Source organism: Myiozetetes cayanensis, unplaced genomic scaffold (genome assembly GCF_022539395.1).
Source record: "Myiozetetes cayanensis isolate MyiCay16 unplaced genomic scaffold, myiCay2020 scf34, whole genome shotgun sequence".
Lineage (NCBI taxonomy): Eukaryota > Metazoa > Chordata > Aves > Passeriformes > Tyrannidae > Myiozetetes > Myiozetetes cayanensis.
The window spans coordinates 946336-972072 of NW_026087566.1; the positions used below are offsets into that span (position 1 = coordinate 946336).

The window sequence follows — 25737 nt, forward strand, 5'->3', positions numbered from 1 at the left end:
CGAGTGCTGAGAGCTGCCCACGAGGGACTGGTGGGGGGTTAATTTGGATTGTGGCCCATTTAGGTGAAAAAATGGGGTGGAGAAAGTCCCAAATGGCAGGAGGGTGAAGAGAGCAGGTGGAATTTGTGCTGCAGGGGCAGTGGGGGAGGGTGCTGAGGGACGATTCCCACAGGCAGGATGTGAAACACGCGACTGAGGTCAGAGCTGGCCCTGCAGGGTAGAAAAGGGGGACACTGGGGACATCTCCTGGGCTGAGCCATCAGTGCTCAGGTTGGGAACTTGCTTAGGCAAAAGGAGATTAAAACCACTCATGGGTGGCAACTCTGTGCTGCTGCAGGGCAGGAGGAGGGAGGGCTGCAGAAAACAGCAGCCCCTCCACAGGACTTATGGCAACAATTCCCACGGAAGGGAGCTTGCACTTCCCTGTTCCCAGCCCCCACGGAGCCCTGGGATTGCACTCGAGCTCGGTTTGGTGCTTCCTAGAAAGCTGCTTGCTCCAGGCCTGCTGGCAGAGCTGCAGACAGCAGAAAACAGGGATTGGGAGCTTTCCACCCTGGCAGCTGGACGAGGTCTGGCCTTGCTGCTGCTCCTGCCCCACGGCTGGACTGGCACTCAGGGATCAGCCCCAACCTCCCTCACCACACTTCACACTCCCAACCCACTGCTGTAGAGCCTTCATTAGACACTGTCATTAATTAAAATGGATAATCCACGTGGGCACGTGGGGCAGGCACGGGGGTTCCAGCCTGGCACACCCAGACCCTTCCGAGGAAGCAGGTGACAAGATGAAGGGCCTTACCTCGTATATATAATCGAAGAGCTCTAGGATGGTGAGGATGCTAGCACCGATAAACAGCCCCATCTGGCCTCCAATGTCACCTAGGAGAGACAACAACATTCCTGGAGCCTGTGACCACGGACCACAAGGAACCTCCCTTTAGCCAAGTGAACCCCAGCTGGGCCTTTCCTTGCCAAACGAGGAGGGGGCTCCTGGAAACACCACCCAGGGGGGTCAGCTGGGGCTAAAGAAGGTTGGGCTGGATGATCTTGGAGGTTTTTCCCAACCTTAATGATTCTCCAAGGGGAAATCACGCCCCTGTCTCCCTTCCATGCCTTGCCCCAGTTCCAGAAAGGCTATCAGCATCCTTTTTCTGATTATGATAAGATATTCCCACCTCCTTTAATCCCAAATCTGTGGTGCTGCCACCCCCAAAGAGTGGGGAAATGGCACCTCCAGAAAGCCCAGCAGCTCCAATGCCACGACCAGCACCCCAGGAAGGACGTTGATGGCCACCAAAGCATTTTTCCTGCTCCCACAAAGCCTCAGTTTGAGGCCGAGCAACCCAACAACTCCACCTTCTCCATCAAGCAAAGGCAAAGAGGGTCCTGGCTGGCCTGGCTGGGAAGGAGGATGGATTTGGAGCAGGGAAGAGGTGATGGGTAGATGGTTTTGAGCTGCCCTTCTCCACACACTGCCCTTCCAGCATGGGGGGCAGCACAGAGAGCACCCAGCACCTGCTCAGCCCAGGATTCCCGAATAATGGGGTGCTGGGAGCCAGCAGGGATGAAGATGGAGCAGCTCCTCATGGACATGCAGACTGGCTGTGGTCCCTGGGACACTCCTGGTGGTGCAAGGGAAGTAAGAGATGGGGTTGAAAGGGTGTTGGCCAGGGAGGTGTCAGGACCTTGCTGGGATTTTCCTGGAGTGCAAACACTCAGAGCATCCATCTGTCCTCACACACACACACACGAGCTCCCACAGCTTCCAAACTGCCCCCTGACCCCCAAATTACCAAGTAAGGCTGCCACTTCATAGGCTTTCTTCTGCTCAATTGTCTCATAGTTGAGTGCTTCAAAAAATATGTCCAGCACAAGAATATTCTCTCTGTGGAAAGAGGAAAACAGCATCAGCCCAGCAGCCACCAGTGCTCTGGGATAAGGGAAAAAATGGGATTTAAGGGCTTTATTCCACTTTCTGTTCCTGATTGTTCCTCTCTCTGGGGTCCTCAGCAACCCACAGCACCTGCACCTCATGCACAGCAAGCCCAAGGGGCACCACCACGGCTCTGGTAGCCTTAGGAGAGCTGGAAAATGCTTCCCCAAGATATCTCAGGATCTGAGCTCTGGATCTCGCTTTGCTGGTAACTCTTTACCTTAGTGATAATTCCTCCCTGTGAGGGTGGGCAGGCCCTGGCACAGGTTGCCCAGAGAAGCTGTGGATGCCCCTGGATCCCTGGAGTGTCCAAGGCCAGGTTGGACGGGGTTTGGAGCAACCTGGACTGGTGGAAGGTGTCCCTGCCCATAGCAGGGGGGTGGACTGGATGGGCTTCTAAAGTCCCTTCCAACCCAAACCAATCTGGGATTCCTTGATTCTGTGATAACAGCAAGAATCCAAAGGATATGGAATAACATGGAATAACTCTCACTGCCTACAGTAATGTGATCAGGACTGGAAAAAGTCCAAGTTCTCAGGCCAGAGTTTGGCAGAGAGCAGCCATATCTCCAACAGGGCCAGCAAGTCTGGGCTTCCCTGCCAAAGGAAGAGGAGTTTTTGCACTTTTTTTGGTGGGAATGGGCTTTGCTCACGAGGACAAGCCTAGGGAAGGAGCACAGATGATCATCTGGAGACACGCCTACTAAGAAGAAAGCCACCTACACCTCATTTCTTTCAGGGTTTCTCCCTTCTCCTCCTCCCTGGAGGACACACCTGTGTTAGGGATGGATCAGCCAGGGCTGGTTTTCACTACTGGGGCTTTGCAGACCCTTCCCCCATAAAGCAAAGGAGATCAGTTTGGGGCAGCACTCACGAGATGTATTTTTCCGACTTATTGAACTTCTTCTCCAGGTACTTGGCCGAGGTCTTGCTGGGGATCTTGACCATGGAGAGCTCTTTGTTGTACCTGGTCAGGTTGCAGGGTGTCCTGCAGATGCAGTAGTTGCTGTCCTTTTCAGCAAGCAAACCTGGAGAAGGTCACAGGGTTACATCTCGTGGAGTCAGGGACAGGGAGCAGATGGGGGAGCAGAGGCTCTGCCCCCCAAGAGAGGGGCCAAGGGGTCACTCCTGGGCATTTCTCTCCCAGTTCATCCCACTTCTCACCACCTTGGGGAGATGCCTTTTGCTGGAGGCTACACCAGCATCTGCTCAGGGAACTAAATCCAGACTTTAAATGGGTCCTTTAATCTCCAACCTCAAACCTAGAGGTGCTCCTGGGGTGCCCATGACCCCAAGGGTTTCTGTGCTGACAGAACCCCACGCCCCAGGCAGAACCAGGAGTAACTTTATCCAGACCTTCCCAAAAAGCTGGGTCTCATCCAAACCCATCTCTGGGTTGCAGTTGCTCCAAATTCCACCCCCCCCTGGTCCTGCCAGCCAGGAGGATCCAGGATGCTGGAAGTGCCTCAGGCTGGGGGTGGTAGCAGGAAGCCCTGGTGGTACTCACCGAGCGCGGGCTCCGCGCACTCCTTGTACTGCTCCGGGGTACAGAAGGGAGCATCCCCTGCAGGGAAAGGACATGTCCATCACATGGGGACCACCAGGCTCTCCGTGGGGACCACAAGGACCTCCCCCCTTTAAGCCAAAGTGGCCCTGGCTGGTCCCCACCTCTGCCTGCCACTGCGAAACGAGGAGGGGGCTGCTGGAAGCACCACCCGGGGGTGTCAATTGGGGCTAAATAATTAGTAAAATAATTAATAAAAACTTGGTGCTAATAACACCAGAGGTCATGGGTTCAATCCCCTCTGTGGGCCATTCACTCAAGAGTTGGACTCCATGATCCTTGGGAGTCCCTTCCAACTCAGAATATCCCAGGACTCTGTCAATAAGGTCAGACTTGATGATCTTGGAGGCTTTTTCCAACCTTAATGATTCTGTAAGAGGAAATCAAACCCGAGTCCCTCTGCCACGCCTTGCCCCTGTATCAGGACATTTCAACAAGGCTACTGGCATCCATCTTTCCTTAGGGAAAGGTATTCCCACCTCCTTTAACCCAAGCTCCTGCTGAATCACAGAATATTCTGAGCTGGAAGGGACCTCCAAGGATCATCGAGTCCAGCTCTGGAGCGAACGGTCCCTACAGGGATCAAACCCACCGTGCCCTGGCATTGTTTGCACCCTGTCCTGCCAACCCTTAACGACCCAGCTGGTGGAAGGCGGGGGCAGGGTGTATGCCAGCCCCCAGAACCCACCTGGCATGTGGACCATTTTGCAGTTGCAGTTCTCCACGATGTAGCGGGTCTCGCAGTCGATCCTGCAGGCCGTGATGCTGTAAACGGGAAAGAAGTCTAAGCCCATTTCCGACGAGCGACATTCACCCCACGGCGGAGGCAGGTACGTCAGCTGCAAGACAGGGAGGAGGGGTGTCAGGGGGCACCGGGGACCTGGGCTGGGCTCGTGGGGCTGGGTTTTGGCAGCAGAGGGGGAGCTACAGGGGTGGCTTCGGTGAGAAGCTGCTGGAAGCTTCCCCCACGTCCGACTGATCCGACGCCAGCCGGCTCCAAGGCTGAGCCCGTCTGAGATGGTGGCAATGCCTCTGGGATAACACGCTCAAGAAGGAAAAAAAAGTTATTGCAGAGATGTGACTGCAGCCAGAGAACATGGAGAATGTGTGAGAGGAACAGCTCTGAAGACACCAAGGTCAGAGGAGAAGCAGGGGCAGGAGCTGCTCCAGGCTCTGCAGCTGAGATTCCCCTGCAGCCCAGAGTGAAGACCCTGCTGAGGCAGCTGTGCCCCTGCAGCCCAGGGAGGACCATGGGGTGCAGAGATCCACCTGCAGCCCGTGGAGGAGCCCACGCTGGAGCAGGTGGAGGCCCAAAGGAGGCTGTGAGCCGTGGGAAACCTGTGCTGGAGCAGGGAAAGGACTCCGACTCCTCTCCCTGAGCAGTGGCCGAACAACATGGGATGAACTGACCGTGTCCCCCATTCCCGTCTCTCTGTGCCGCTGGAACAGAGGCAGAGCCAGGGAGGGACGGAGGGGTGGGGGAAGGTGTTTTTAATATTTATTTTACTCCTCATTATGCCGCTCTGATTCTGTTGGCAATAAATTGAATTACTATCCCCAAGCTGAGTCTGCCTTGCCCGTGACGGCAATCGCTGAGTGATCTCTCCCTGTCCTCACCTAAACTCAGGAACCTTTCCCTGTATTTTCTCTCCCCTGTTCAGCTGGTAAGGCCAGTGAGAGAGTGGTTTAGGTGGGTGTCTGACATCCAGCCAAACCCAGCCACTACAGGACCAGCAGTGGGCACAGCAACTCCCTCCTCTTGCCTCAGGGGAGCCCCCAGAGTGCAGTTTTACGGTGTTTTGAAGGAGGGGGACCAAGCAAGGGAAGGCCACAGCATGACTTTGGCCGAGTGGGGATCTTTAACAAGCTCTGCTGCAGAAGAAGCCTCCAAACCTCCATGCTTCCCACGGAGGGCTGGCTGTGCCCAGCGTGGTGCTGCCATGGGAGGTGGTGCAGGGCAGCACTTTGCTGCCTCCTCAGAGAAGGCAGAGAAGTCAATCATGGCCCTTTCCAAACACCCACTCTCTCCCTGTGGAGCTACATCCACAGTATCCACTCTCCTGACCCACCCCAGGAGGATGAGGAATGTGCCCTCCTCTCCCTCATTTGCCCACCACCTCAGAGGTTGCTGTGCTCTGTGCCAGTGCAGTGCAAACCCTCTGCTCTTACTGCTTTATTTAAAACCACAAAGCCTCCACAACCCCCCCAGCAACCTTCACTAGGTGGAAAAACAGTCACTCTCTGGCCAATCTACCTCGTTCCTCTCCTGTCTGCAGCCTGGTAGCAGTCCCTGTTTCTCTTTCTCTTTGCTCAGTGCTCTGCACTCCTCTTGCTGGAGAGCAGAAAATAGCATCCCCCACCCCTCCCTCCTGTTTGAAAGCAGCGGCCAATTTGCTGTGCTTTGCTCCAAACACAGAACGTTTTGTGCTGGCAACTGCACCCGTTGGCAGAACAAAAACATTCCTCCGACAAATGTAGTAACATCAATCACGTCCTAAAATAAATAAGTAAACATATGTTGATGGGACTGCGAGCCCCGGGGACCTGTGGCGAGGATTGGGTTGGTTTCTCCCGGGGACACGTGGGGAAGGGAGGAGAGAAGAGACGGTCTGGGAAGTGGGGGCACATTGCAGATCCTGCTGGATAAATGACAAACCCCAGGAATCCTGCAGGCATGGACCTGTGACAAATCCATCATGGTTGGAGCCACTGGAGTCCATCCTCTGTCCTGGTTCTGCCCCTTGAGACCTCCAGTGGGAGCAGAGCTCCAGGTCTCCAAAGCACCTGTGAGGAGATGTTCACCTGTGGTGCTGGTAAAGCTCCCAATGACTTCGACTTCATGAACCACCCCAGCTGTTAAAAAAAAACCAGAATGGGCTTAAATTGCAGCCAGGAAGAGAAAGGTGAGATGTTGGGATGGACATGTCCTGTGGTCAGGACAGCAGGGTGTGGGAATGGTCTACCTTGGAGCAGCACAACACCTGGAAGCTACAGGAGAGGCTGGGGAAGATCCCAGGCTCCTGAGGGTCATCTTGCCCTGAGGGGCTGGATAAGCTCCCAACTCAGCCAAAGTAATTCCTTCTCTAGGGACAATCCTGCCCTGAACAGTTGCCACCCAGGAATCCAGAGTGGTTTGCTAATTGCAGCACTTTGCTTGCTGTGCCTTTGGGCACTGTGCTGGCTCCCAGCTCCTAACAGAGCACAGAGCCATGGAATGGTTTGGGTGGGAAGGGACCTTAAAAAACATCCAGTGCCACCCCCTGCCATGGGCAGGGACACCTTCCACTAGCCCAGGTTGCTCCAAGCCCCGTCCAACCTGGCCTTGGACACTTCCAGGGCTGGGCCCTCACTCCTCCAGTGCCAATGAGACAGAAAACCCTGCAGTTGATGCTCAGCCCCAGCAGATCAAGGGGCAGTTTGGTTTAATGGGCATGGTCAGGGATTCTGTCAAAGGCTGATGATCCTGGAGGTCTTATTCCCACGATCCTCTGATTCTGTGAGCTCTGCCATTCCCAAAATCTGCCTCCATCCAAGGCTGCTGCTCAAGCTGCCTTGAGAAGCCACAGCAACCAAGAGCTCCTCAGCTGCTGGGAGCAACACGTGCCCGTCTCTGCTCAGCAGGTCCCACCTGAGGAGCAGACAACGCTCCTGTCAGGTGCGAGGATGCAGCAGGTGAGGTGGGATCCCATCTGCAGGGACCAGCTGGGGCACTAAAGCGAAAAAGAAACCAATCCCCAGCCGTTCAACCTCCCGAGAAAACACGCCTGGCTCAGAACGAGGGCGGTTCTGAGAGCCAGCAAAGCAAGCACCTCGGGATGAAAACACCCAGAGCGTGCCTGTGACAATAGCAAAGAGCTGGCTGAAGGGATCTTTTCTCATTTGCTTTACACTTGTGATATAAAGGAGCACCAGATGCCATCGTTTAGTCATCGGCGGCGCAGGAAGGGGCCCATATGTTGCACGTTGTGTGATAAAGGAGAATAAATAATCGTGGGCTCAGATGGTATCAGCTCCTTTCCAAGCACAGCCACACACAAATCTTTTAAGCCCTTTTAAATTCCACTCTGAGTGTCGGTGATGGGCTCAGCACACCACGGTGGGGGGGGGGATCAGAGGTTCAGCTTCCACACGGCCTCCCTCCCTCAGGGACGAGTCCAGCCCTGGCCTCCTGGACTGGCACAACATCCACAATCACTGAATGATTAATTAGGCTCTAATCAATGCAAATTCATTAGCAGACGGTTTCCAACGGAGCAGGATCCCAAGTTTCTTCCCTCCAGACCCTACGGCTTCTCCCCCACAACACACCAGCCCCATCCCTGCTCCTGCCTTGGCACAGGAGTCCCTGCAAGCCCTGGGGTTAAAGCAATGCTGAGTCCATCTGCAAGAGCTCCCCTTTGCCCCTTCCACACCAAAACGGGGCTGCAACCTCAGGCAAAGCCTTTACATCCAAAGCCCTTCGTCCCAGCGAGCTGCCCAAACTCATGTTAGACATCTGACACCTGAATTTCCTGCCCATGGTGGCACTGGAGCCACTGGAATGCCGGGAAGAGCCAGGAACTCACGTGATGGGGCAATCCCACAGACCACAGCCATATAAACAGTGTCAATGAGATAGTGACACTAATTGGGTTTGATTCCTCTCCCCTGGCACTGTGCAGCCACACAGACTCTGCTTCTCTGGAGAGAATCCTTCTCCTTTCTTCCCAAAGATGTTAATTTGGGGTTGGGGGCGGGGAGGGATCCAGTGTTGGATCAGCAGAAACGGCCCAAGGATGCTGAGCTGCTCCCCTCCAACCTGCTCTGCTGCCACCAAAAGGTTAAAAAAACCAAAACCCCACATAAATGCAGAAGGCAAGGCAGGGGGAAAGGCAGCAGGGACAGTTCCTGCCCTCAGCTCCTGCAGGATCTAATTCTGCTCCACTGCCATGGCAGCTTTCCAAGGGCACCTACCCCTCCCCAGCACTGTGCTGCCTCATGCTCACAGAGCCTCAGCCTCTAACTGAGGTTGACAAACCCACATCCTCACCCCTCTTTTTGCAATCGTTAGCAATTCATCAGTGAATTAAATGCTTTTTAAAACCCCCCTCGATCCCGGCTCTCGGGGGTCACGAAAACCCGTCAGGAAAAGGAAAAGGGAACAAACTTGGACTGGTCTCCCTGAGAGCAGGATGGATCCTGCTTGCCTGAAACGTGAGGGAAAAAAAGGGGAGAGATGCTTTTGCAAAGGTGGAGGGGGGAGATGATCAGCACAGCTCTGCCCTTTCCCTGGCCACAGAGCTCTGTCTGCAGCCACAGAGCTCTTCTCCTTACACTGATTTTAAGAGCTACCTCTGGTTTTTCTGCCTGTTTAGTTTTACCTCATAAGGGAAACGTGGAAATGAAGCGGAGATTTCCCAGCACGAGGTCGGGGCAGTTTGATGGGATTCCAGAATATCCCCAATTGGGAGGGAACCCCAAGGATCATCCAATCCAACTCCTGGCCCTGCACAGACACCCCAACAATCCCTGAGAGTGTTGCCATGAATCCAGCCTTTGGAAATGTATTCAGCATCTGGGCTCCCACTCGGCCCCTCTCCTGCCCCCTCCACATGTGGAGTCCCCACCTGAACCTAAGGAGGGATTCAAACCCCTCCCTGAACATCCCAAACCGCCCACGGGGAGTTGTTTGCACTTTACTCCAAATGAAAGAATAACCAGGAAGCTCTGCTCTTTAATGAGACATCAAACAGCATCAACTTTAATAGAATTCCGATCCCAGGCAGCTTTAGCACTTGTAAAATGAGAAACCCAGTGCACGCACGGCTCGCTGGCACCGGCTCCCAGTTAATGATGCTGGAAATTCTCTATTTGCCATCTCCTTTTGCCAGTGTTCCTTCCCATTTGCTTTCTTCACGCAGGCACTACAGAACTGACTTTAAGGACAAGGGTTTAACCCTTCCAGCCCCTGGAAGCTCCCCCTGAGCAGAGCTCGGGGATGTGGCACAGCCCACGAGTTGCCAGGTGCTGGAGGTGAGTGGACACCAGGAGCAAAATGAGACTCTGGAGCTCCAGGATGCTCTGGGTCCCTGTTTCTTTGGAAAATAATTTTGCAAATGGAACAGCAATACTGAAACCTCCTGCAGAGCCACAAGGGCAGCCCCTTTGGAGCCTGATCCTGGGTTTGCTCCCAGGACCTGCTGGGTGGCTGCTCCCAGCATTTACTGCACTGACCATCTACAACTCCCTTCTGCTTCCCCTGAATGAGCTGGAGCTGTGGCTCACGTGCAAACTCAGTCTTAAATTCCTAAGATAACAGGATTTATAAGACAGGACTGTTGAGGATGGAAAATACCTCTGAGATCATCGAGTCCAACCATTCCCCCAGCCCCGCCAAGGCCGCCACTGACCCCTGTCCCCAAGTGCCACATACACATGGCTGTTAAATCCCTCCAGGGGAGGTGACTCCACCACTGCCCTGTTCCAATAAATTCTGCCCTCTCCCTCCTGGTCAATCCCTTGGCACATCCACAGGCAGCAAAGCTGCTTCCCCTCATTCTCCTGGACACCCTTGCATTTATCTGCTGGGCCACGTTGGCCAAACTCTTGCAGAGGTGCCCAATTTGGAGGCTGCCCAGTGGGAGTTGGGACTCTGAATTTCCCCTGTGCTCAGCTTTCCATCTTTTTAAAGAAAGTCCTGTTATGCACATCACACAGTGAATGGGAGCAGGAGCCCCCAAGCCATTCCTTCACTCACATCTCTGATGTCCCTTCTGAGCTCCCTCCCTCAGGGTGCCCTTCCCAATCTCTCTGCCGCTTCAGATGCCCCATTCCTGCCCTTCACTCATTTCCATCACTTCCCTCCAAACCCCTTTTCTTTTGTATCCCTTCACAAACACCCTGGTTCACTCCTGACACCGTTCTCCAACCAAAACCCCACCACTGCCCCACAAACCCCACGTTTTCTTCCACCAGCTCTGGTGCAAGGAAGGTGGCTTTGGGGGTGGCCACTGCTACTGGCCTGTCTGGCTTCTCATTGTTGAATTAATTCAGAATTGGATGATATACTCAAGGGATTCAACTTGGGACAGTGTGTGGGATTGAGGGAACCAGAAAGAAATCAGAGGGTGAACGTTTTTCCAGCAGGAGGTTTAAGACACCCGAGGAGGAGGTAGGAGAAGATGCTCTGAGCAAGGGTCAGGAAACAAAGAATCACAGAACCATGGAACGGTTTGGGTTGGGAGGAACCTCAAGGATCATCCAGTGCCACCTCCTGCCATGGGCAGGGACACCTTCCACCAGCCCAGGTTGCTCCAAGCCCCGTCCAACCTGGCCTTGGACACTTCCAGGGATCCAGGGGCAGCCACAGCTTCTCTGGGCAACCTGTGCCAGGGCCTGCCCACCCTTAAACATGAGAAATCGAGTTATTTAATTGCTCCTCATTTTCCAATCCCACTGCCTGTGCCCTGAGTGGAAACAGGGGCTTCTGAGCAACCGCTGCCAGACCCGAGTCCCATTTCCCTGCCTCTGTAATTACACTTTGGATGCTGCAGTTCCTGGTAGCTGCTGCTCTCTGTCCCATGCAAGTGTTACGAGGGGATGAGTCTCCAAGGCCCACTAGAGCCCCGTTAAAACGATACTGCTCCATCTTCCAACCTGTTGCTTAATTGAAGCCTCTTAAATTTTTATTGCCAAGTTGGCAGAAATTGCCATTTTCAGTGCGCTTTTTCATCTCCCTCTGATGTGCTGTGCCGGTGGCGTGGCCGGGAGCAGCTGTCTGGGGAAGAATCATTACCTGATCCCAGCCCTTCTGGGAGAGGTTTGGGAGACTCAGCTGGAAAAACCAGCCAGGAAAAGGGGAGCCAGAGGCAGCGGGAGTTTATCTTTCCTCCATGGGATCAGCCCTTAAAAATGCCATTTCCAGTGGGTCCATCCGTGCCTTGGTGCAGGGGAATGGGGGGTGGGGGGGGTGTTGCAGCCTCCCCATCCACAACACAAGGTCTGCAGAGGGGTTGTTCCAACACCAGGCTCTCCCAAAAAGAGCCAGGAAAGCGGGAAAATTGAGGTGGATCCCCCCAAAGTGAGGAACTGAAGGGCACTGCCCTACTCTGGGGGGGGGATGTCCTGCCCTCCCTTGGGACCCGACTGGAGGGTGAGGGCACGGCATGTCCTGTGCCAGCTCCTGCACAGCTCCCATTCACCAGCACACAATCCTTATTCATTAGTCCCAGCAATTGCCATGGAAACAGGGCCCTGCATCCCGGAGCATCCCTGGCTCTGAGGCACAACAGGGACCACGGCTGAGAGCTGAGACAGGGACTGTGGCCAGCTCACCCCACGAGAAATGGTGGGAAACCCCCCCAGAACAGCAGCTCTGGGCCCACACACTCATGGAAACAACTCCAGCTCCTTTCCCTGGCATTTCCCCACGGCCACAGCACGGAGTGTGACCCAGGGAGGAGGTTTTCCACCCTCCTCCATCCACACACTCTTGTTTTAATTGTCATCATCCATCATGTGCTGCCTCCTGAGTTGTTTAGGGACCTCAGTTCTTGCTCCCCACAAACTTCTGTGTCAGATTTCAGAGAATCCCAGAATGGTTTGGGTTGGAAGGGACCTTAAAGCCCATCCAGTGCCACCCCCTGCCATGGGCAGGGACACCTTCCACTAGCCCAGGTGGCTCCAACCCATCCAACCTGGCCTTGGACACTTCCAGGGATCCAGGGGCAGCCACAGCTTCTCTGGGCAACCTGTGCCAGGGCCTCACTTTCCCCAGGGAAGAGTTTCTTCCTAATATCCAACCTAAACCTACTTCCTTTCAGTTCAAAGCCATTCCCCCTTGTCCTATCACTACACAGCCTTGTAAATAGTCCTTTTCCCATATTTCTTTAGGCTTCCTTCAGGTCCTGGAAAGCCACAACTAGGTCACCCCAGGCTGAACAATCCCAATCCTCTCAATCAGAAAACGTCTCCCCCTCGGCCACGAGTCCACAGCAAACGAACAACTTGGCCTAAATAACCCAACCACCACATTTTATGGAGGAACCTCCTGCTGGCACCTGCCTTTTGCAGCATTGCTTTTTGCTGACTCAGCCCTCCCAGCCCAGCCACGTGGAAAGTCCCTCTCAGGATGCTCTTGTTTAGTGCAACTCAGCACAACATTGTCCCTGCATCAACGATGCAGCTCCCAAAACTGGGGAAAGGAGCCTTAAAAGTGTCTCTCTGTAGGAATCCAGAGGGCTCAGCCTCTGCAGGAGGAGGAGAAAAGCTGATTTGGTTCCTTTTGGTTCCTTTTTTTTTTTTCCCCCCAGACCCAGACTGACAGGTGATTTTAAAGGGAGATTTAATGAGATCACAGCCCCAGAGCTGGCTTTGACACGGGGCTTTTGGAAAGCCCTCGGTGTAAAGAGCCAGGATTTATCACCCTGGTACCGAGATGCAAAGCCCTTGCTTGTGCTGAGCAGCTGCACACCTGGAAAAGGCAAGAAAATCAGGAAGCAAAGCCCAGAAAATACTCTGATTTCCCGCCTGGGCTGGGGACTGAAAGGGTAGATTTGAGCGTGGCCACAAGGAACAGTCAGAAATAAAGCCACGAACCTCTAACCCAGACACAGATAACCCCCTACACCTGAAAGTCTGTCTGACACACAGCTCCCACCATCACACCCAGTTCCACACCTCTCTTTTTACTGCTGGAAAATAGAGCTTATAACTGACAGAGGCTGCTCTGAGCTGGGAGATGCGAAACGACCTTCTCTTTATCTTTATTTCTGTTCTCCTCCAGCTGGAGGATCATTTCTTTGATGTTTCACGGCGTAAAACACATGTTTTAGGACCCCAATAACTGGCTGGACTTGGTCCCCAGGGTGATGTTCAGGGGTTTTTCCATCTTTTGCTCTGGTTTATTGAAGGAGCAGCACGTGCCTGTCCCAGTTGTTGAGACTGAGAAGGGAAAACCCGACTAAAATCAGGGGTTTGAATAAAAGATGTGCACCGAGGGCTTCAGAAGGTGGGTGATTACCCTGAGGGGTAATTAGAGGAGATAGTTTATGTTGTAATGGTTGTAATTAGGTTAAAAAATGACTTTGTGGAGAGGAGGGATTAAAGCAGGCAGCAATGCCTGGGGAGCTGAATATGAAGATCCCTCCAGCTCTCCTGGGGAAAGGCTTTGGAGCCCTCAGTACAATTAAACCAGTTCCAGAAGCCCTGGCTCCGAGCAGGAATGTGCCCTTCCCTCTCCCAGCATCAAAACTCTGGCCAAACCTGCAGAAGAAGGGACATACTCGAGCTAAAAGTCCCTCTAAATTGTTTCTCTTGTTCTCTTCAACAACTGGAAAGAGGGATTTGGGGAGGGATGGTTTGTTTTTTTTCCCCTCTCAGGTTCTGCCCACCTGACAAGAATTCCAATTTTTTAGTAGAAATAACAGAACAGTTCATGCTGGGAACGGGGTGGGGAAGATTTACAGCAGCTGTCTTAAAGCCTCCAGCATTTACCCAATTTCTCCCTTAACACAAAGTCCTTGAGATCCTTCCTGCAGGCTCCAGCTCCCAGCCACGCTCCCAAATCTTGCTGAAAGCGGGATGTTTAAGGAAGACAAATCTTTCCAATTACTGCTGGAGCTGCCAGGTGGGTTTGAGTCGAGGAGCTGCTGCCAAACTCTTGTGAGCAGCAGGGGATTGCACAGCACCACAATCGCCCTGCCCAGCCCTATCTGCTGATGGGCAATGCCCTGAGCCATCACCAGCCTCGGCATCTCCACTCTGGGCCTCTCTCCCAAGAGCTGAAGGGTCTCACTGAGGGGGCTGCTGGTTCTGCTGGAGCTAAAAAAACCACTCTCACGCCGAGGATGGAAGTGCAAGATCCCAGTGGAATTCTCCGCTCCGACAATGACTTGCTCTGTCACCTTTGCCAGCTCACCTGCCATCCCCCCGGGGTAACCCAGTGCCTGCAAACTGCCTGCCAGGTTCTGGTGTGGGAAGAGCCACACCTGGCAGTTGTAGGGAATTTCAGGGAATTTTAGCTGGCCCTAATCCCAGGGCTGTACCCAGAACACCTCTCTCTGCACTGGGCATACCCACAGCACCTCCAGGCACAGGGATGACCCAGCACAGTCATCCCCTGGCTGCTCTGGGGGCTGACCAAGATGCCAGAGGAGATGGATGTGGCATTCAGTGCCTGGTCATTCCTGTCAGCAGTTCTGGTGCTAATTAATCATCATTATTGCACCCTTGTAGGTCCTTTACCTCACAGTTTGCCCCAAGGAAGCAATGCCAAAGGCTGCTGGGTCCCCCCTAGAGCCAGGTGAGGACCCTGGGGATGCAGGGAAGGGCTTGTGCCAAGGGCATGGCTGGGAAAAATGCCCATGATGGGTTTTCCAACCCATTTCTGCTTTGGACTCCAGCAGCTGCTGCCTCAGCCCCCAGAGAACTCTCTGCCTTGCTGTGACTCAGGTGTTACACTCCCAAACAGAGCCCTGAGTGCTAATCAAGCTGCTCATTTCCTCCAGACTTCTCACCAGACCAACAAATCCACAATTCTCAGCTTGAATTGAGAAGTTTCCACCTGGCACTCGCCCACCTGGAGCCCAAACCACCCCTGATCTCCTGGACGATCCCACACGAGCGAGTCGTAAAGAAGAGCAGCAAGAACTGCAGCGTCTCCAGGTGTGTTCTGGTGTGTTCTGGTACCTGCTGCCCACGGGGAGAGAGGCTTGAGTGATAAATTTGGGTGGTTCACCTGCACCTGGCCTTGCTCTGAAGCTTGGAGTGAACAACTGCAGCCCTGATCCCCACGGAGGTTCAATCAGAGCAAACCCTCCCCACAGCTCGTGTTCGCTCCCCTCCGCTTGATTTACGTCCCGTTTGAGGGTGGGTGCAGCAGCAGGGAGGAAAAACCAGAGAGCTGGAATGAAAGCACTGGAGGAGGGAGGGGGAAAACCTATTCCACTGGCCAGCTTCCCATATGCCTAATGAGGGTTTGGGTTCTGTGCTGCTACGTCACGTCACGTCCATCGGCACCACGCCGATGTTGTCACCGCCGGGGCATCCTGAGCCAAATAATGGGGCCATTCCCCTGTCACCTGAAAGGATTTCACGCTGCTCCACGTCATGAAAACGCTCTCCCCTTTTCTCTTTTCACAGCCCTGTGGTGGGAGAGCTCTCTGGCAAAGAGCTCGGCAGGTCGGACGGGCCCCCCGCGCGCGGAGCGGCTGCCACGGCCGAGCCACGAGGCAGGGAAATTACAGGGGCTGAAGTCCCTTCTGGGGCTGAAATGACAAGGACTGTGGGCAATTCCCTGCAAGTCATGCTGAGAAAGCTGCCCTCATCCCAGCCAGTTTTGGAGGCAAAGCACAAAACCAGGTGTTGGTGATGAAGGTGCCTCTCAAAGGGCGTCGGTGCACAGGAACAGCCTCTCACAGGGACCCGCTGCGAGGATCCGGGTGTGGAAATGACATTCAGCACTTACCCTTTGCTCCTGGGTGGCCACAAAGGTCTGGAATCCAGGGGCCACCCCAAAGCCCAGCTCCTGGACGAAGGGTGGCTCGGACTGGCTGTGGATCTGGACTTTGACTCCAGCCTCGAACGTTGTCTCCTCTGGAAGAAGAAGGAGAAGAAGGGGGGAAGTTAACGGGCTGTGGTGGGTGGGACAGCGCCCACCTCCATGGGGGCATTTGCCCCTCCCTGGAAAATGACATCTGGTAAATCCAGGATGCTCTAGAGCAGGAGATGAGCAGTTGGGAATGCTCAGCCTGGATCATTAGACTTTTGGGCATGGAGGAAGGAAAGCCAGCAGAGGGGTTTGCTGGGACCAAGAACATCTCCAGGCTCTTAGTCCTTACACCTGGTCCTGCTTGTCCCAAAGGCTCCCATCCCCTGAACACTCAGGGTTTCTTCAGCTTGGTTTGAATTTGCCAACTAGAGAAAACAGGAGGTGACATCTCATTTGGAGCTGATATTTGGTTATGGAACATAAACCTGTATCACTAAACCAAATAAACTCCTCCTTCCCCCAAACACAGACATTCCTACTCTCCAGTGCTGAAAACAGCCCGAAAGAAACATTCTGATGCAGAATTACTGGGTTGCAAATCAGCCTTGGGTGTGATAAATGAGCACTTTGGGCTCCTCTGACCACGCAGGCATCTCCACACAGCTGGGGCACAAAACCCTCCTCCCTTTAGTGCTGCCGCTACAACCTCACATCCCAACAAACCTGAGGGAACACGTGGGATTAAGGCTGGGGAGGGGGCTGATTTGCAAAGGAAGTTGTTAACAGTGCATAATTTGGCCTAAAAGCTGAGTTACCCACTCTGTGAATCCACGTTGGTGGCCAGCAATGCCACCTCCACATCTAAAGAGCTTCCGTTTAGAGATGAATCATTCTTTACTTTCTTACTATTCCTTGGTGTTTTGCTGCTATTTTAATTTCAATTTTTAACAGCACTGATCCAGGATGGTTGGGCCAGAGACCTCTGGAGACTCCCAGCCAGGCACACTGCTGTCCCCTTCCCCCTCTCCTGAGCAAACAGCCCTCCCTGCCAGCCACAAACCACACATTTCTTCAGCCTTTGGGAACAAAAAACATTTTAAAAGCCCCCCCCTGTGTTGGCTCCACAGAAGTTCCCAGTCTGCAGCCACAGGGACGTGTCCACCAGCAGCATCTCCACGTGTCTGACCTCAGCAGTCTCTGCACCACAAGCAGCTGGAGCAGGTCATTCATCCCGAACCTTTTAAAGCTCAGCTTTTCTATCTAAGCAGCAGGAAAGCAACGTGAAGGTAAACAGGACTGACTGAATCAGTTACTCCCCCTGGGTCTTGCAAATTCCCGGGAAATTCTGGGATGGCAGCGAGCTCTCCATGTGCTCGGGCAGTCTCAGCCCCAACCACTGGAGCACCTCTCCCTGGATCCCATCTTGGTGGGACAGAGAAACGAGCCAGTTCTGGCTTTTCCCTCCACTAAAGCCTCCCAAAGCAGGACTGGCATTGACCAACCATCCTTCTCTTGGCCTCCACTTCTGCTTGAGACCCAATGATCAAAACCTGAGTCCCTCCCCACCACTTTCCCATGATAGGAAGCAGCACAACCCTGTAACTGGGACCAGCCTGTATCTGGGACCCCTGTGCCCAACCCCTGCCCCACATGTTCCTTTCTCAGCTCTTGGGCTTCCCTCCCTCCCTCCAAGAGACGGGTGTTGGTACATCCAAGCTCCCTCACTCTCTGACCCTGTGTTTGCTCCCCCAGAAAGGTCCCTTTTGAGGGTCTCCCCCTCTCCCAACCCCTTCTAGTGCTGCCCCTCCAAAACACCCCTGCCCTGAGGGTCCAGGCCAGCTTTCCCCAAAATCTCTGGTGATGTAGAACACCCCCATCCAACCTCCCCTCTGCTCAACATCCCCCTGGGCTCTGCAGCTGCCCAAGCCCTCGGGGTGGGCACAGACCAGCATGGGCTCAAACCCCTTCCCAAGCACCCCCCAGCTCGTCCAGCTTCAATTCCAATCCTGTTATTCCCCACTCCTGCCAATCCCACCCATTTCCATCGCTCTGCCTGGTGTTGATCCACTTCCAGCGCTCGGGAGGAGCCTCCATATGCTCCCCTCGGTAATTACCTGACGAGTGGGATGAGAAAGCTCCAATTTAATCTCATTTGTTGGGCGACGGGAATTGTTTTGGAGAGAAACATTTTTCCCATCCAAACTTGTTCTGCCCTGGGTCTGTGTTCAGCTCTGACTTTTAATTCCATGAATTCCCCACGACCAGGTGTTAATTCCCCACGACCTGAACCGTGTGTGTGTGCAGGTCCATCCACGGGGAAAATCCCTGTTCCATCCACCTCAACCAAACAAAACACAACCTTGCAGGTAATCCAGAAAGAGAAGACTTAAAAGCTACAGGGTTTGTAATTTTAAAGAGGAAATCCTGGCATGGAGCCAGTGGTACCCGTGGAAGGGGAGGGGAAGGCATTTTCTACACCACAGAAGAAACTTTGGGTTTAAAATACACACAGTTATTAGTTTTCATCAGTGATAACAACAAGGAGGACAAAACAAACAGCTTTTTTTATTTATTTATTTTTTTCAGAAGAGCTGCCAAAACCCAGGCAGAATTCACTGCTTTTCCTGCACGAAACACAGGAGAGGATGAAACTATAAACATGAAACCGGCTTTGAAAAACTCTCGCTTCCCCTAAAAAATTCATTTTCTACAAAATAGCTGTTTTCCACTAAAAGAGAAAAATTAAAAACCCAACTACTTTGATGAAATCCCGGACCAGGACTCATCAGCTGCACCAGAAATGTTTCCAAGCTCTGTGCTGGGGCTCAGGAGCATGAGTGGGGGTGAAATACTTGCTGGGAGTGTAAAGAAAAGGAAGGTCTCACAGGACCCAGAAGCACAAGACAGTCTGATTTGGGTGCCTTTAGCTCTGAAATAAATACCCCTGTGCAAAATAAACCCAAAAAGGCTCAGTGGCAAACCCTGCCTGTCACCCTGAGCCTGCACAGGTGCAACCAGGGGCGAGAACATCCCCAGAGAGACACAGGCCAGGCGTGGATTTGCTAATTTTGACGGCTTTAGCACCGTTTTTGAAGGGTTTTAGCATCGTTTTTGAACGGCTCCTCCTGCAGCCTCGGGGCTGAGCACCAGCCCACGCCCAGCCACTGCTATTTCCTTCAGCCCATTTTCTTGTAATCACCCATCAACGGGGCGAAAAACAACCCTGAAACCCCTTTGATTGATTGGCTCGGGTGGCAGAGAAACTTAAGAATAAATTCCAATCACTCGGGGGTCTGGTTTGTACCTTGAGAGTGTTTAACCTGATTTTGTCCCGGTGGGGAAGCCCGACCACAGCCCCTTCATTCACCTCCAATCCCACTCCTCAGAGCCTGTGGATTCATTTAGCCCATCCCAGGATGGGAACGGAGCAGAAAGCTCCTCGATGACTGCAGTTTTCAACACATTAACACCCATTACTGTGCAACGGGGCAGCGCTTCCCAACAAATCCCGGGTTGCTCTTTTCAGCGGAGGGATTAGAGCAGCGTTAATTAAATTGGGGATTAATTCAGCATCTGCTTCAAACTGGCTGCAGAGCATTATACGGTGCAGACAGCTCAGCTTTCTATTCCTGGTGGCTTTCCATGACTTTTGTCAGGGTTTTCTGCTTGGAGCATCCCTTGAAAAAATCTTAACAAAGCTCCAGCTGACGGTGCAGGCGGCAAAGTTCATCTGTGAACATGCAAGAGGCTGCAATTAAAATCAGAAGTGCTGCCAAAGGCACAGAGCTTCCCTCTCCCCCTGCCTTGTTACGTCCAAAAGGATCCACTTCTCCCTGGCAATTAACATCTGAAGCTGTTCTTGGCACTCATTTATGGGGAAATGAAGACACGACCTGAGTCATGCATGGCTTGTTTCGAGCTGGAGTTGTCTCCCCCCTCCAGCTCTGCTGGAGGCACTGGCAGCTCCATGGAAGATGGTCCTGCTTGGAGAAAGGCAAAGCAGGTGCCAAACGGCTCCATCTGAGGAGGGTAGATGGTATTTTCTCTGCTGATTCAAGTCGTGGCTGGGTTCGAAGGTGGGCTGAAGGTTTATTGTGAGTAATGAACCTTCTCCTGCAAAGAGCTGGGAAGTTTGGGCTCTCCCCACTCTTGTTGCCCTCGGCCTCAGTTTCCTCATCTGTAAAATGGGAGCAAAGTCCTGCTTGACTCACTGGGCTGGAAGAGTCCCTGGGGCCTCCTCCACACCCTGCAAAGTGCACTCAACCCCCCCTGAGGTGCCCAGACAGGGGACAGTGCCCTGAAGGGGCTCAGGAAGCACAAAGTACCACACCTGGAGGGAAATACAGCTGTTCCTCCCTGTGCCAGCTCCATCACATCCAGGAAGGGGCTGTTGTGACCGCTGTTCCTCATCTCCCTCGGGAAGGAAGGCCCCTGGAGCAGGAGGGGGTTGCTGTGGCAGCACAGACACACCCAGCAGACCCTGTGAGATGCTGGAGGTTCATCTCTGGTTTTACAGCATCCTTGGCTCAGTATTGTCATGGAAACAACCACAGCAGCAGAGCCAGAGCTCCCCCAACTTCCCCCCCACCAGCAACCCCAGGGAGGGCTGGAATTCCTGGGGCAGGGTCGAGCACTCTGAGTTGAGTTTGAGAACCCCTCCCTGTTCCCACCGACCCAGGGACTCCCAAAATGCCTCCCCATTCAGCTCAGCACGTGGGATGTGGCTGTGTGTCCTCAGATAACCCCCCCCCAAGCCCTGTGCCTGGAGCTCAGCACCCCCTGAGCACGCTGGGCTCATCACACCCATGAGCAGCCAGGACCTGCAGAGGATGTGCCTTGTGGTCCCAGGCTTGGAAGGCTGGGGGGACACTCCCCTGCTCCTTCAACCCCACAGAAATCTTCAAACAAACCCCCAACATTCACTTTTTTTTCCCTGAGATAAAGATTTACAGATTGGGGAGGGGGAATTAAAAACAAACCAACAAATCAAATTGCCATGGAAACGTAGCTGTGAGAAAGCAGGACCTGCAAGGCTGAACGGGGAGTTAGGAAGAAACCAGTTGAACAGCAGCAAAACCAGTTTCACTCCCCCTGTGTGTGCCCTCATTCCCGCGGGAGGGGTGTGTTTTACTTCACTTTAAGTTGCCTGGTAACAGGGAAGGGGGTGAAGCGAAGCTGAAATGAGACTGTTCCCAAAGGGGCTTCGGGGAGGTTTGATCCCAGTGGAAACCAGTCGCTCCAGATTTGTCCTGCCAGGGGTGTTGCTGTTCCAGGCTGCACTCTGGGAGCAGCCACAGACAAGGAATTCCCCCGTGGGTGAAAAGGAGATGCCTACCACTGGAGTTTCCCCGTGGAGGGAAATGAGGGGATGGCTCTTCCCACTGGGAAAAGGTGGCGTGTCCCACCTGGATACAGCAGGAATGGGAGTCCCAGTGGGGCTGTGCAGGGGGGGTGTGAGCCCAGCCCAGCTGCTCACCTGGATTTTAGGGAACAAATTTCACCTGGAAAAAGAAGGTCCAGGGGGAATCTTCTCCTTCTCCCCCTGACAGGAGGGGGGAGCCGGGAGGGGGTCGGGCTCTGCTCCCAAGGAACGAGGGACAGGAGGAAAGGGAACACCCTCAAGCTGCGCCAGGGGAGGTTTAGGTTGGATATCAGGGAAAATTTCTTCACTGAAAGGGTTGTCAAACCCTGGAACAGGATGCCCAGGGTGGTGGGAATTCCACGTTCCTGGAAGTGTTGCAAACACGGGCGGAGGTGGGAGCTGAGGACGTGGTTTAGTGGTGCTGAATTAAAAGTTACACCTGATGATCTTAGAGGGCTTTTCCAGCCTTAATTAATCCATTAAGTGTGGATGGCATTTTGGGGGGGTGACAGGGTGGGAAATCCTATAATCTGCAAGGCCTGTGCCCAGCTCTGCACACTTAAATTTACTTCCAGGCTTCTCCTCAGTGATTCTCCCCATCCCAGGGAGATGCTACAGCAAGAGGAGTCACGTCCAAGGGGTTGTGATTTCCCTCTGCTGAGTCAAAGCAACTCCTTCATCTCCTCAAGCAGCTACAACGGGATCAGATAAACACACCTGAGACCCAGTGGGAAATTCAGGCATTCCCTTCCCAGGGGCAAGGAAACAATCCAGGTAAGCAGCACCTCTCTCCCCAGACCCTTCACCATGGCTGTGAATTCAAACCTTGCTGCTTTTCAAGGTACAATCAGCAACAGGGGCTTCGTGTTCCACTGGTCCTCGGAATAATCAGGGTGGGGAAAACGAGGGGAGAGAAAATGAGGGGAGAGAAGAGTTTCCTGCTGGACCAACCCCTCTCTCTCGGAGGTGGGAAACGATCTGAGATATCCCAAACATCACCCACGGAGACAAGGTCACCTGGACAAGGCTGGCCAACCACAGGGATGTGGCTCCAGCACATCAGTGACCTCTCAGGGCTGCAGGAGGCTTTGATGGGGATGGAGAGCGGATGAAGAGCGGCACAAAAGCCCCGTGTGACAAACTCCACTGCAGCAAGTCACGATGGGGGGAGAGGTTAAAGATTTCTTTTGGGGAAAACAAACTCAAAAGGCCCAGACCTGAAAGAGTTATCAGCAGGAAAGGCCAGCAGCTTGTGCTGAAGAGGAGCGAGGCAGTGGAGAATCAATCCTTCCTCTTTATCTCCTGGGATACAGTCAGACTGTTTCAGAGGGTTCCTTTTTCCCTTCTTCTCTTTCCTCTAATGAAAGAATACTTTGGGAACCTCAAGTCCTCTTATCTGAAAAGCACAGACAGCCCAGCTCTGGGGGCTGCAGCAGGAGCAGCTGGAGGGCTCCTTCCCCACCTCAGCTGCCTCCCCAAGGGGACGGGAGCACTGATGTCACCCAACTGCCACCAGGAAATGACACCTCATTTGTTATTTCTTTGCTTCAGCGAGAAGGGAACGGCACAGAGAGAAGAGAGAAGGAAAAATGCCTTTTGCCAGCAGAGCCTGTAAGAGGGAGGCTGAGAAAAAGGGATTTGGGAAGGGCAGGAGATGGATCTGGTGTCCTTCTCTCTCTTCCTGTGGCCCAAAGGCTGGAAATCCAAACCAAAATCTCTGTTGTCTAATCCCATGGGATGAGGGCATGGAGCTGATGGTTCCTTTGGCACCACTGGAATTCACCCCCTGTGTGATCAAGGTCAGGTTGGACGGGGCTTGGAGCAACCTGGAATGGGATGGGCTTTAAGGGCCCTTCCAACCCAAACCATTCCATGATTCTGTGATTCCTCGGGTGTAAACTGGGATAACACACACAGGACACACAACCCCCAAAGCACAAACTAACACTCCTGGATGTAAAGCAACACCCACACCAGGCTGGGCCCCAAAGCTCCCCTACAGCAATTCAGCACTTCACCTCCCACTAAACATTTATTTGGGGCTCTTCCACTCAATCCCTGGGTCAGGGGGATGGAAGAGGCGGGAGATGGGACATGACCAAGCTCCCAGACCACAGAGACGAGCCTGGAGTGGAGATTTCTGCTGCTCCCCTCCCTCCCCAAGCTCTGATCCATTACTCACCGAGGAACAGAAGGTGTTATAACAAACCACATTAAGCATATCTGCTATTTTTAGTCGAGCATATTGCATTTGCATACTAAATCTGAGGGGCCATATGTCTGAATGTATATTATTAAAAAGCTTCTTACATAATACACGGGGCAGGAGAAAGCAGCAGGACTCCAGGGTTGGAAAAAGAGGTTTTGCTGGCCGGCCAGGAGCCAGCAAATAAATATTTCAGCTCCTTGCTTCTGTCCTATTAAGCTTAAGCTTTAATCATTAAAGTGAGAGAACAAGTGTCTTGTAACCTGCTTTCCTGGAGGGGTCACACCAGGGCAGGGCTGCTCCTGCCACGTTAATGCTGCTCACAGAGCACACCGAGGATAAACCCCCTTCCCACCTCAGCATCCTCTGGGAATCACGTGTGGACAGCCAAAAAAAAATCAGGAGCCACCCCGGGGATCTCCTCCATCCCTGGGAGCTGCTGCCAGAAATACAGAGTGGGGAGAGGGAAAGATATTCCCTCTGGAGGGGATGAACATTCCCGGCATCCAGAGATGGGGGTGCCAACACCCCCCTCCCCCCAGCCCCCCATCTGCCAGCTTTCCCTTCAAGCAAGCTGCTGCCACCACAGGGACAGGAACGATTCAAAATAAATAAAAATAAGGGAGCAGGACAGGTTTTAAAGGCCCAGAAGCAGCTCCTGCCCAGCCCTCCCCCTCCAGGAGCCGCCGCTTCTCCCGGAACATCCTGAAATATTGAGCGGTGGAAGAGCTGCTGCTAATTTTGGCTGGTGGCTGGAAGCAGGTTTGCCATGGCCAAGGAGGGGTCCTGGCACTGCTGCTGACCCTTTTGGGTGAGTGGATGGAGGGATGGAGGGATGGATGGATGGATGGATGGATGGATGGATGGAGGGATGGATGGAGGGAGGGATGGATGGATGGAGGGATGGATGGATGGATGGATGGATGGATGGATGGATGGATGGATGGATGGATGGATGGATGGATGGATGGATGGATGGATGGATGGATGGATGGATGGATGGATGGATGGATGGATGGGTGGATGGATGGATGGAGGGAGGGAGGGAGGGATGGATGGATGGATGGATGGATGGATGGATGGATGGATGGATGTAGGGTCCCAGGATGCCTCAGAGGCTGAGCCCAAGTGTCCAGCCAGCTTCTGGCACTGATGAAAGGGAGATCATGGATTCACAGCTCTGGGAAAACTTGGACTAACATGGAACAACCAGCTGGGAAAGGAAATGGGTTGAGCAGCCACCTTTGAGGGGAAGTTGGAACCTGGAGATAAAAAGGTCAAGTATCTCAACCACACTAAAAACCACTGTCCAAGAGGCAGCTAAAAGAGCAGTTGCTTGGAACTGGGAAAATGGAGCAGCAAAACCTGTAAGATGTCTAAAGGGTTAAAGATGAGGAGTGAATGGAGCAGGTCAGAGAATCATGACCCTCTCTGACAATGTGAGTCCCATGGGAAGGCATGACAGTCTCAAAGGGGGACAGAAGAAGAAGAAGACTGGGGTGGGTCACCATTCCAGGTGGTGATCCCATCCCCATCCCCATCCTGTCCTCTGGTGAGAGCCTCCATGGGACTGCACAGTTCCATGCAGGTCATCAGGTTGAGCTGGGTCACAGCTCCTTTGCAGGGTCTGTGCCTCACTCTCCACCCCAGGTGATGCTGCAGAGCTCATGCTGGTCCAGCAGCACCGGCAGATAACCAGGATTAGCTCCCTGGACCTCCATCCTGCAAGGACAAGACTTCCCTCTCAAGCCAAGCTCGTGCTTCCCCACCTCCCCAACCACTCCACCAGGCAACAACCTCTCACAACTACTTGTCATCTCCTGGTCATGGCCCAGGAGGCTGGAGCACGAGTCCACTCAGCAGGGCCTGCTTCCAGAGTCCAGCTCTGGTCCCTTTTGCCTCTGCATCCTTTGGAAAGGCTGGAAAAGCTTTGGAGCGAGGGCCCAATTAAATAAAATCACTGCTGGTCCCAAGGACGTGTGAAGACAGGCAGAGAGGTTGCACCACCTGGAGAAGCTTTGACTGCCTGCCCTGCCTGAGCTGCTCTGACAGCTGTGGCCGTGTGCATTTAATTCACACCACCCATAAATGTCAGTTGTTTGGAGTGATGTAATTGCAGAACACTTGGGGAACTCAGCAGCTAAGTAAACACTTATTTTAATGGAAAAGGACACGCCACAGACGTGCTTTGGGATCACAAAAT

At 53.4% G+C, this 25737-nt stretch overlaps 2 protein-coding genes across 8 annotated transcripts in view; both read right to left on the reverse strand.

Annotated features, from left to right (window-relative positions):
• Positions 1-25737, reverse strand: part of LOC126646402 (uncharacterized) — a 281736-nt gene that overhangs the window by 59003 nt on the left and 196996 nt on the right. For 2 of the 5 annotated variants that reach the window (XR_007630284.1, XM_050327740.1), the window contains exon 1: positions 10769-15936. The exons of 2 other annotated variants lie outside the window; for them this stretch is intronic. The gene's annotated coding sequence lies outside the window, so the exon portion shown is untranslated. Of the gene's footprint in view, positions 1-4348; positions 6777-10768; positions 15937-25737 lie in introns of those variants that run through there. One more of the 5 variants, XR_007630285.1, reaches the window with a different exon arrangement.
• The window catches only part of ASIC2 (acid sensing ion channel subunit 2), a 358569-nt gene that overhangs the window by 2592 nt on the left and 330240 nt on the right, over positions 1-25737 (reverse strand). For all 3 annotated transcript variants that reach the window (XR_007630283.1, XM_050327692.1, XM_050327693.1), the window contains exons 3-8: positions 15943-16070; positions 4186-4336; positions 3441-3497; positions 2808-2961; positions 1794-1885; positions 800-879 (exon numbers count right to left, since the gene is read on the reverse strand). Coding sequence is in view for 2 of the 3 variants with exons in the window: in XM_050327692.1 (XP_050183649.1) it covers positions 800-879; positions 1794-1885; positions 2808-2961; positions 3441-3497; positions 4186-4336; positions 15943-16070 (662 nt within the window). In the remaining variant the exon portion in view is untranslated. The remainder of the gene's footprint in view (positions 1-799; positions 880-1793; positions 1886-2807; positions 2962-3440; positions 3498-4185; positions 4337-15942; positions 16071-25737) is intronic.